The sequence below is a fragment of the Natator depressus genome, chromosome 4 (assembly GCF_965152275.1).
Source record: "Natator depressus isolate rNatDep1 chromosome 4, rNatDep2.hap1, whole genome shotgun sequence".
Lineage (NCBI taxonomy): Eukaryota > Metazoa > Chordata > Testudines > Cheloniidae > Natator > Natator depressus.
The window spans coordinates 52,911,703-52,924,106 of NC_134237.1; the positions used below are offsets into that span (position 1 = coordinate 52,911,703).

At 41.1% G+C, this 12,404-nt stretch overlaps 1 protein-coding gene across 6 annotated transcripts in view; it reads right to left on the reverse strand.

The window, feature by feature from the left end:
• The window catches only part of INPP4B (inositol polyphosphate-4-phosphatase type II B), a 476,198-nt gene that overhangs the window by 129,358 nt on the left and 334,436 nt on the right, over nt 1–12,404 (reverse strand). For all 6 annotated transcript variants that reach the window (XM_074950913.1, XM_074950912.1, XM_074950910.1 and 3 more), the window contains one exon: nt 5,346–5,450. In XM_074950913.1, the coding sequence (XP_074807014.1) occupies nt 5,346–5,450 (105 nt within the window). The remainder of the gene's footprint in view (nt 1–5,345; nt 5,451–12,404) is intronic.

The following is a 12,404-nucleotide window of genomic DNA, read 5'->3' on the forward strand; positions in this document are numbered from 1 at the left end:
TAAATTGGTTAGTCTCTAAGGTGCCACAAGTACTCTTTTTATATTTGAAAATGTGGCTCTAAGAGTTTGCAAGGAGAGCTCATTTGTTATGTTGCTATATAAAATTTAAAAGTATGGTATAAAGTCACCAATTTTGCACAAATTTGCATTTGTAAGTGCCATCAAACATTCCTCCCACATAATCTCCAACCTCTCAAGGACTGACTTTGGGCATCTTAGGATGAAATACTAATAGATGGAATTAAAACCCGTCTTGTATCACAATATTAAAGAAGTCTGACAGTTTCAGGGTTAATGACAGATTTATGACTCATCAGCTTGTTTAATCACTATCTCTATTAATGTTTACACGCTAATTTTTTTCTGCAAACCTCTTAAGAACATCCTGGATGCCCTCTGAAACATGATAAGTGAAGCATAAGATGAGGAAAGATATACTGGAAGTCAAAGTGCAATTTAGCACAAAAAGATTAGCAGGTACTACATATTGCTCAGAGCATATATTTGACGCAAGCCATAAGTCTTTAGTGCTTGTCAAATAAAACCTGTTTCAATAAACATCATGCACTTTGACAGCTGAATATGATATATGTTCAGGAGGTATTATGCTTTTGCTAATCATTGTCCTGGATCTGGCTGGGTACTTTGGAAAGTGCATGGTTCTGATTGTCCTGACATTTTATTGACTGCTTGGTAAATGTTTTATTTGCCCTCAAAGTCTTTTTTTTTAAATCGGTAAGTAAAATAAATCCTGAGCTGCAATGTAACTCCATTGTGTCACTTTGGCACAGGAAAAAAGTGAGAAAGCACATAGATCTTCCTAGCTGGGGATTCCCTTATTGTCATTTATAAGGCTCCTTTACATCACTCTGGCAGTGCAGGGGCCTTAAAATTTTCACAAGTTTTATGCTCCTGGGGGAACTGACTGAGAATGGGAACAGTTAACTAACAATAGGAACATTAACAATGTTACTACGTAGGCAGGCTGCTACATTTGTGTCTCAGACAATGAGATCAGGCAGGCGGCTACATTTCTGCCTCTAGCCTGCCATGTGCATAATAAAAAGCCTTACCCTTCCATGCCAGCAAGCTGCAGTAGCAAGGAAGAGGGATAGATTTCAGAGTAGCAGCCGTGTTAGTCTGTATTCGCAAAAAGAAAAGGAGTACTTGTGGCACCTTAGAGACTAACCAATTTATTTGAGCATGAGCTTTCGTGAGCTACACCTCACTTCATCGGATGAAGTGAGCTGTAGCTCATGAAAGCTCATGCTCAAATAAATTGGTTAGTCTCTAAGAGGGATAGAGTCATTCTTTCTCTCTCTCGTAGGCACGTATGTATGCCCAGCCCTCCCCCCCCCCCCCCCCCCCCGCAAGGTGATCAACCACATAGGTATGCATACCCAGCCCACCTCCCCCGTCTCTGAGGCTGCTCCAGGCACGCTGGAACAGACGTGCTGCCTGGGCTGCCGGGGAAGAGGCACATATCTCCTGGTAGATTTTTTTTTGCATTTTTCTGTGTGTGGGGAGCACAGAGAAATGCTGGCCATATGAATTCTGCCCCATCTCCGCAGTCAGCAGTGACTCTCAGCCAGTGAGGTAAAACACAAGGGGTTATTAGTCGTTGGGAACACAGCGTAGAACAGATCTTGTTAGCAGAGAAATTAGGAATATTCATCAAAGTCCATCTTGGGGGGATCCAGAACCCAGGGCTCCCCTCCCACCCCCAAGTCTTAACCAGGAGACTGACCAGCTTCCAGCAGTCCAGCCTCAGTCACGCCTAGCTGCCCTCCTCCTTCCTGTGTCTCTTTCCCAGGCAAACAGGTCACCTGGCCTCCACCTCTGACTTGGTCCTTGAACACCTCCAGCTGATTCTTGCAGATGATGGGCCCCGGCCATCAGTTGCCAGGATACAGAGTTGGCCATTGTCTGTGCCCAGGCAGCCATATGGCAGTCACATCTGCCCTCTAGGGGCCTCTGCAAGTATCACACACCTTTGTCCCACCGCCTAGACACTTGAGTAACACATAGGGGAAACTGAGGCACACATATTATTCAGAGAAAACATTAACAACATTCCCACTTCGTCACACACTGTCAATGAAGCTAGAGTAATGAGACACAGCCTAAAAAGAAGCAAGGGAAAGAAAAGAGCCCAGAGAACATCTCACATCACATTGGAAATTAACACAAATTATCATAATCAGAGAAACCAACTCTTATTTAAAATCCCATCATCTCAGCCCTATATCCTGACTCTACCAAGCATCAATCTTTAACAAATCCCTTCATAACATACTATCTCAGCAAATCACTTCCCAATGCAAAAATGATCACACACATTTTCTGTAAAATAAGCCCCACAACTAGTTCAATAATTAGTATGGAAACCCCATATAATACCAAACAACTCACTGGTAGTTCAAGGAAAACTCACAACAAAAATAAAAGTCCTACATCTGAAATCCTTGTTCACCGTAATTCCATAAACACTATCAAAGATTCCATTGTTTCGGAAGCTTGTCCCTTTAACTCAAATCTACCCTGCAGGACCTGATTTTTAGAGGGGCTGAGCATCCGCAACTCCCATTGACTTCAACTGTAGCTATGGGTGTTCAGCATTTCTAAAAATAAGACGCCGACTATCACTAATTATTAATCTCAGAAACAGACCCTTAATAAAACAGAATCCTTCCGATTTCTCTAAAGGAACTTAGTAGCAACTGCTTAATTTCTCAAAGCCTGTATTCAATGCCAGAAACTCACAGCTTCACCGTAGGTCACACTAAGTCGATAGCTGGCACTTAGTAAAGCCTTAAGACATTTTAGTGGAATTAGTTCTACATCCTTCATAAAGTTTTAACATTGGGCCAAATTCTGACATCTACTCAGGCAAAATACTTATTAACTTCAAAGGGCATTTTGTCTGAGTATGGCCTTCAGGATTTGGCAGATAATTTTGATGGAGAATAAAAGAAAAAACTGGCTGTCCACCTAGCTTCTTTTATTGTAATAACTTTCTCGGTTACTCAGCATGCAAAAGATACTCTACAGAGGGTAAACAGTGCTCGTTCTCTCCGCAAACATCTCATACAAGGATCACTACTGCTTAAATATCATTCTGCAAGCTTAAAAGAATGGACTCTAACCCCAAGGGCCCACAAACACTAGAGCAAAATGGAAAGTGAAACCGTTTACTGCCTCTGGAGCAGCAGGTATTTTTTCAGACTGAACTTTGAAGCTTCATTTTGGTTTTATAACAACAGTTGGTCATGTGATAAGCCTTCAGGATGAAACCATTCCCTGCAAATCCTATTGTGTGCAAACTCATAAGGAACACATAGGACTTCACAAAACTCATTGGCCTTGTTTAGAATTTTTCTTTTTCCATATTGTTGCCTGATCTTTTGATTGTTCATTGATTAGGTTATTGGCTTAGTTTGCCCAGTTAGGACTCTGAAAGTTGGTAGGTTCTTGTCTCAGGATCAGGCCCACTATTTTCAGAATTACTCAAGGAGCCCTATGGGGCACAGCCATGACAGCAACACTCACACTCAGGGAAGACCTTGTGTAACTGTAAAAGTGTTATGATTACAATGATTAGTCCAATAAATAAAACAATGCAAACAAGTAAAGAGATTTAATGTAAAACTGTCAGAGCAACCGGCACCATTACCAGGTATATACTCACTCACTCTATCACTCTATCCTTGGGGAGAGCTCTAAAGGTTGAGGCAGATCCTTGTCTAACTCTGGCATGCAGATGACGAACTTCAACAGCTGTACCTGAGCTGAGACCAGATGTTTTATAGGCCTTGATAGTCTTCCTCATGCATATGTATGCATAGCTCTTCCCTCCTTTAACATATCTTAACTTACTCACCCTCATAATATTGGGGTGCCCTTATCCTATAGGTTAGTATATTAATTAAGCAAAACGTATTAACATATACATCAGTTGGATTACTATGGTAATACTACTTAGCTAATATTCCCCTCCAAAAATACTCAGATAGATAACTGCGAGAAGGCAGTTTGTACCAATCAGCAGTTTGCAACACTTGTGATTATGACAAAACAATGAATAAAGTCTTGTGACTTATCGTTACTGTCAGTTTACTTAAATATGCTAACTCTTTGAGCAATTACTCCTACCCAGGCTATAAGGCCTTACACTTATGCTAACTGCTTAAGCTATTCTTAGCTAGGCCTATAGGTCTCTTGCATTCTATCAATTCCACTCCTTTATCTTATAATTACTGCTATAATTATTACATGGCTACAATATTGGGTTCTAACAAACCACAACCATAAACCAAAATTCAAAGGGCACTAAATTACATACACTGAGACAGTTGCAAAAGTTAATTTAAACTAGAGCTGAACACCACACAATTTATTAAGTGAATTCGATCCTTCTTCTTGTCCATTAACGCAACAACAACATACCTGTATTTGTTAGAAATTTGTACACTGTCTGAAATTGTTTATTGAATATTTTATGCAAACAAATTACAGCCTGTGATTACTTGTTAATAGTTTGCTGCAAGTATTCCTTTGAATATTCAATATCCATAGCCGAATGCTTGAACTGTGTGACTGGTTACCCCAGGTACATGGTATTGTTTCTGTTCCCTGATCAGCTGACCTAAACTTCATAAACTATTTCTGCTTATGTTTTATGATTATATAAATCTCAGCTAAGGTTTAAGAATTCATTTTCCACAAACATTTTAACAAACAAATCTTTCCTTGGATGAATGTTGATCAAAAGCAAACAAAACTATTGCAAACAGAGCTTAAGCAAGATTCTCTTTGGAAGTCACTATAATTTTTGTGAATAATTTTCTCTCTAATCTCCCAGCCCTAAAATCAATGTGAATTCATGCCAGCCAGTTGCACACAAATCTACTGAAAAGCCTACTGTAATGAAAAGGAGTTAATGAAAAGGAAACTGAGCCATTTAACTACTTCCCTATCTTACCACTTCATGGACCATGTTGACCAAGTTTAAACAGCATGTGCCAAATCTTGGTTCCACTGAAGTCAAAGCAAAAATCTCCCAATTACCTCAAAGTGACCAAGATTTGGCATTATATGAAAAAAGTGTTTTAATACTATTGAAAATATAGTGCCTAACCTGAAGAGACACCTGTCTAAGCACCATTCTTCTTTGTCAAGTTACAATGGTTTACTATCGAAGAAATTGCAGATTTTTGAACAGCACCACTATGAGTTAAAATGCATGGAGTTTATAAAGGGTTAAAAAGGAATACAAACTTTCTGATTATATATAAACCACATTGTAGTGTGACACAACTAGAACATTTCTCTGGAATATACTTTACCTTTCAACCGAGGACTGTGCACATGCATTCTTTGCAGATGGAGATTTATTGGAACAAATTCTAGTGTCTTTTCTCCTTTACTACAACTTGATTTGAAAGAAGATCCTAGAAAACAAAAGTTTAAAGAATCATTATCTCAAGCACCCAGCAGATGTTTTGTCTTTTTTTTAAAATGTTAGGACAATACTTGTACGTTAGTGGCATTCTTTAATTTACTTTCAATGTGTAATCGTGTATTAAGAAAAGAATGGTTTGCTAACTGCGTCTCAGCATGCATCCATATTCCAGTCAACAAAACAGCTTTTAATGCACAGAACAATCTAATTTGCTGAGAGACATTGTTCCTGCTTCCTAGAATTAGTCCACAGCATGCTGGAAATGATGCCACAGTTAACATATATTGAGTTTATATTGTGCTAAAAATACAGGGGCATAGAGATATGACACTACATATTTCCACTAGCAAGTGACAACTTTCGATTTTTTTTAAAGCAAAACAAATGTACTGACTAGAATATTATTTCCTGAAAGTGCAAACAAAAAACTTTGAATTGTTCACATTTCAGTAGAAGTCATTATAAATACGCCCTCTTTCTAAAATGACGTGATAATAAACTACTCACAATGTGCTGAAAAGATTTGACTATACACTTTATAATCATCACATCTAAAGTATGAGATTATGAGTAACTAAGTAAAGTTATTTTGAATGTTTAAAGGAACACTGTCAATACTGGCAGGCCAAAAAGCTAATTTACCAGCTGATTTTTGATGGTATATATACATGATGTAGTAGCTTGTAATTTGCCCTTTCTATGCCTGTCTGTTCTTATGATTAAGCACTGTATTGAAAATTATCATTATCTGTAGTGCTTGCAGAGAAATGCTATTCTGGCTTTGTTTTTCTAAGACCACACAGGAGTGTGGGCATTTTTCATTTGCATTCAAAGTCATTTTGGGGGAAAAGAGATTCAGGAATTGTAGCAAAATTACATTTGTAATTTTAAAAGGTACCATAAGTAATATTTTGGGTTTGACAATCTTGAAAGTGTTCCTTTAATCCTACATTTTCCTCTAAACAATGAAAATGAAGTAATGAATAAACCAGCTTTGTATATATAGGACCACAGAGACTTCTGACCCTTATTTTTTTTACATGTTAATATCAAGCATCACACTCCTTTTCTTATTTCTCCCTCCCCCTCCTCCAATAAAGAAGAAAACCCAGGACAGGTTAAAATATGCATTTAATTTTATTCTGCATTATCATCTTATTTTACTGAAAAAGTCTAGGGACACATTTCTGAAAACAGCACGTGGAAAGATGAATCCCTTTGTGGGAGAGAAGAGTGCAATGTAGTCTATAGGGAAAATAATGAGGAAGAAAAAATTGTGATAAAAACAAATTAAAACAAATAATGGGTGGTGAGATTGTATACAGGAACCACTAAATACTTTGTTCTACAGAAACATATTAATATGTGACAAGAAAACATGAGAACTTAATTGACAATTTGTAAAAATGAAAGGAGGAAAGCTTATTATAAAACCAACACTTGGTTTACAGTGAAGAAAATGCCTGTACCGATTTGATTGTCAAGGGGATTGGGACACACACTAATGTTGTCAGTGGAAGACAGGGAAACAACATGACTGACAATGTAGCTATAAATCAGCAGCACAGGCAGAAAGGTTTCCTCCTGATTCTGAGATGTCAAATATTTGGTATTTTCACACTTTATCAATGAAAAACAGTTGGTGGTAATTCCAGCATACTGTACATGTCTAGCAATTATCATGGAAGAAATACCAAGAACTTTACAGGTTTCAGTTTTCAGACAAGGCTGTAAAGATTCAATTTGACAGCAATCAATGTCTCAAAGGAGGTGCTTAGCACCTCACAGTATCTGGCTGTAAGATATTAAAGAGTACTTTTGCATAAATAATTGATATGATGTAGAATGAAATGGAATTTTTTGAGGGGAGCGTGAAACAGAATGAAACATTCTGTTTATGTGTGAAGATATATGTTAAAAAGAGATAAGGAGATAGTAAATCCAGAGGAAGGGTTACTCACAGAGCAGAACGTTAAGTGTGTGTATAAGTCTCTGAAGGATTGGGACCCAACTACACAACAGAGAATAGTGAAAGTATATTGTTATATAGGACACCTAACTTCACAGATAAATTAGATAAATCTTATCCCCTGAGTTATTACATTACACATAATGACATCTGTGATTTGGGTCAAAAGAAACTGTTTAGTATGTAAGTGTTGAGAAAACTTGCAACGTTTCTTGAAGAGATTTAAAAAACGTCTATCAATAAAGATGTACCTTTATGATAATGAAATTACAGTTTCAAAGAATAAAAAGTATATCTCAGGATGCATACAAATGGTATGATGCTGTATTGTATTACTGAAGAAACAGTATGTGATGATAAGGAGGACTTGTGGCACCTTAGAGACTAACAAATTTATTTGAGCATAAGCTTTCATGAGCTACCGCTCACTTCATCAGATGCATTCAGTGGAAAATACAGTGGGGAGATTTATATACACAGAGACAATGAAACAATGGGTGTTACCATACACACTGTAAGGAAAGTGATCAGGTAAGGTGAGCTATTACCAGCAGGAGAGCAGGAGGGAAAAAACCTTTTGTAGTGATAATCAAGGTGGGCCATTTCCAGCAGTTGACAAGAATGTCTGAGGAACAGCGGAGGGGGAAAGGGGGATATAAACATGGGGAAATAGTTTTACTTTGTGTAATGACCCATTCACTCCTAGTCTTTATTCAAGCCTAAGTTAATTGTATCCAGTTTGCAAATTAATTCCAATTCAGCAGTCTCTCATTGGAGTCTGTTTTTGAAGTTTTTTTGTTGAAGAATTGCCACTTTTAGGTCTATAATCGAGTGACCAAAGAGATTGAAGTGATCTCCGACTGGTTTTTGAATGTTATAATTCTTGACATCTGATTTGTGTCCATTTATTCTTTTACATAGAGACTGTCTGGTTTGGCCAAGGTACATGGCAGAGGGGCATTGCTGGCACATGATGGCATATATCACACTGGTAGGTGTGCAGGTGAACGAGCCTCTGATAGTGTGGCTGATGTGATTAGGCCCTATGATGGTGTCCCCTGAATAGATATGTGGACACAGTTGGCAACGGGCTTTGTTGCGAGGATAGGTTCCTGGGTTAGTGGCTCTGTTGTGTGGTATATGGTTGCTGGTGAGTATTTGCTTCAGGTTGGGGGGCTGTCTGTAAACAGGGACTGGCCTGTCTCCCAAGATCTGTAAGAGTGGTGGGTCATCCTTCAGGATAGGTTGTAGATCCTTGATGATGTGTTGGAGAGGTTTTAGTTGGGGGCTGAAGGTGATGGCTAGTGGCGTTCTGTTATTTTCTTTGTTGGGCCTGTCCTGGAGTAGGTAACTTCTGGGTACTCTTCTGGCTCTGTCAGTCTGTTTCTTCACTTCAGCAGGTGGGTATTGTAGTTGTAAGAACGCTTGATAGAGATCTTGTAGGTGTTTGTCTCTGTCTGAGGGGTTGGAGCAAATGCGGTTGTATTTGAGCTTGGCTGTAGACAATGGATCATGTGATGTGGTCTGGATGAAAGCTGGAGGCATGTAGGTAGGCATAACGGTCAGTAGGTTTCCCGTATAGGGTGGTGTTTATGTGACCATCGCTTATTAGCACCGTAGTGTCCAGGCAGTGGATCTCTTGTGTGGACTGGTCCAGGCTGAGGTTGATGGTGGGATGGAAATTGTTGAAATCATGGTGGAATTCCTCAAGGGCTTCTTTAAAATGCGTCCAGATGATGAAGATGTCATCAGTGTAGCGCAAGCAGAGTAGGGGAATTAGGGGACAAAAGCTGAGGAAGTGTTGTTCTAAGTTAGCCATAAAAATGTTGGCATACTGCGGGGCCATGGCAGTGCCCATGATTTGAAGGTATACATTGTCCCCAAATGTGAAATAGTTATGGGTGAGGACAAAGTCACAAAGTTCAGCCACCAGGTTTGCCGTGACATTATTGGGGATACTGTTCCTGACAGCTTGTAGTCCATCTTTGTGTGGAATGTTGGTGTAGAGGGCTTCTACATCCACAGTGGCTAGGATGTAATTAAAGGCTGCATCATATACTCAAGGGGTCAATGTCAAGGGGTGAGTTCCTCACCCTCATTCTAGCCCCTTTACACCGTATAATAGGGCTGGAGAATCACAAACGGGACTAAAAGCTCTATATCTGGGTAGAGGAGGATTCCCTTGGGATAGGAACTATAGACAGCTGCCTCTTCAGGGGCACTTGCAAGCACTAGCACAGGGGTGTGCCAGTAGATTCCAGGCAGGCCTGCAGCCCAGGAAACTGTCATAACTCAGACAGCCCTGGGGGCCTAAGTTACACCAGGGGCCTCTCCAGTCCCTAGACAAGCCCAGGATCAGAGAGGCACAAAGGTGCCTTAAAGCCACCTTAGCACTCCCCCACCCCCAGGCTGAAGTTCTGTGCTATGCCTCTAAAGGGTATGTCTTGACTGCAGAATTTATTTGGAAAGTGCCCCTAAGCCCCCTCCTCTTCACATACCCAAGGCACTTGACTTAAGTGGTACTTCCAAATGGGGCTAGCTAACATGGCTAAACATCTGGGTTAAAGCCCTGGTTCCTCTTTCACACAGATTGGTAATCCAACCACTTTGCAGTGAGGATGCACGCTAAATCACTTGAATGCATGATAGTCCTCTATTGTAGCCTTCCCACAGTTCCCCATGTGGGCCAAACAAGTTCCTTTAAAATTCCCTGGGACAGAAACATAGAGCGGTTTACCTTACTGCAGCACATACGAACCATGGGAGATGCCCCCAGAAGTCCCAGTGACACACGCTGGGGAGTGCAGCACCAGTGAGGACACAGTAACTAGGGTATGGCTCTGCAGTATGGCTGCTCAAACTCAGGCTAGGCTAACCTGCAAATCACCCAGGCTAACTCCAAAGTGGAGACATACCCTTAGAGGCACAATACTGAATCTCAGCAAAGGCTTCATGGGCAAGCATTCCCTGACTTTTGGAGCCATAAGTGGGCAACACATATCTAAACATACGTTTTTGGAGCTTGATCCTGCACTGCTCTCAGAGAGTAGAATGCAGGTGTGGGGTCTCGGTATGGAATATTAAATATTTATGACTTATGCAGTGCGCTAAAGTGTGCAAGGACTTTCAGAGCAAATACACAGGTATGATCCCTAACCTGACAAGTTTATAATATAATTTTACATGTAACTCAATAAGTGAAAATAAAAAAATAACAAGGAAGATGAGGTGAAGAAATGCAATGGTCACAGCAAAACATTACACAGTTACTTGACTATGGTATGTAAGTTTTAAGGAGGGATTTGAGTGTTAGCCTTCTACTTATTATCTGTTCATATTTTATTTACCATCTTCATATTATTAGTTTTCTTTTGGTATCTTTGTTGCGTATGCTTCTTTTGTTCTCATAAATAACCTTAGACTCTATGATCTGTTTCTGTAATCTCAGAACACAGTTAAAACAGATTAATAAGCTTCATCAATGTGCTCAAAGAAAGTTGGCGTATTACCAGTTTTTCAAGATTTATGTTTAATATACTATATTGTCTTTTTTTATCTTGAAAGGTTATTCGAATGTTTTCTTAGAAGTGCTGGTTTTTTTATTGACTTCATAAAAATTCTGTGTTTGTTGCTTTGTGTATGATGATATATGGGACACCTTCAAAATATAATACATTAACAAAATATTTCAAAAACTCTGTCTCGGTTCAAAGAAAGGAACATAGGAATTGTCAGACTGGATCAGACCAGTGGTTCATCTATTGCAGTATCCTGCCTATAGTAATGGCCAGTACAAAATACTTCAGAGTATGGCAGATGAACCCTTTGTCTAATGCAACCTCTTAACCATATACTTGCAGACAAGTGACTCTCTGATGTTTATATAGCATCAAGTCCAATGGAAAGCTATTCTGAACAGATCTTCTTTGCGGGTGGGGGTGTAAGAATGAGTGTGTGAGAGAGAGAGTGTAAAAAGAAAAGGAGTACTTGTGGCACCTTAGAGACTAACAAATTTATTTGAGCAAAAGCTTTCGTGTGTGTGTGTGTCAGGGCCATCCCTACCCATACACAAACTATGCAGCTGCATAGGGCACCAGGAAATTTGGGGCACCAAATGGCACCAAATTTCCTGGTGCCCCACGCAGCTGCATGCTGCTTTAGCGGCCAGCCCAATCCCCCGGACAGCTGAGCCGGCCGCTCGTGGGCTGTGCACAGCAGGTCCCAGGAAAGCTGCCCCCGCCCTTGCCCCACCCCTTCCCCTCGGCCCCATCCCTGCTCTGCCTCCGCCCTGCCTCTTCCCACCTCTGCTCTGCCCCAGCCCTGCCCCCACTTCCCCCCAAACCCTGTCCCCTGAGCTATGCATCCCAGGGGACTGCAGTAGGGGCCGGGGTCGGGCCCGCCCTGCACTCACTGGGCGGCTGGAAGTAGAGCGACCCAGACCCAGCCCGTTCCACTCCGCCGGCTCCCAGCTGTGCCACCGGTGAGCCCTTCCCACCTTCCCCCAAGCCTGGGAGCTGGGGGAGCAGAGTGGAGCAGGCTGGGGCCGGGTCGTTCCACTTCCCACCTACCCATGAGTGCGGGGGCAGGCCCGACCCCTGCTGCCTTCCTGCATTGGCTGCTCCTGCCTCCCAAAGCCCTTGGGCGCAGCCCCCCACCCTGTGGAAGCCTGGGATGCCCACTCCTCCCCCAGAAGCCTGGGGCCGCCCCCGTCCCCCTCCCCCCCGCAGGGGGGCTGCATAGCGCACCGCAATCTCTAGGGACGGCCCTGGTGTGTGTGTAGGTAAATGAAATCCACCCTCAGGTGTTATAGTATGCTCAGTATTGAACGGGAAGAAGGAAGAATGATAAAAGTGAATTTTTCAACCATTAACATTTTGGAGAAGAAAGACTTGTCTCTGAAATATTTTACACAAGGTGGCAATTATGGCATAATTACTTGTGTCCAGTTCAGCATACAGATGGAGATTACTCTGC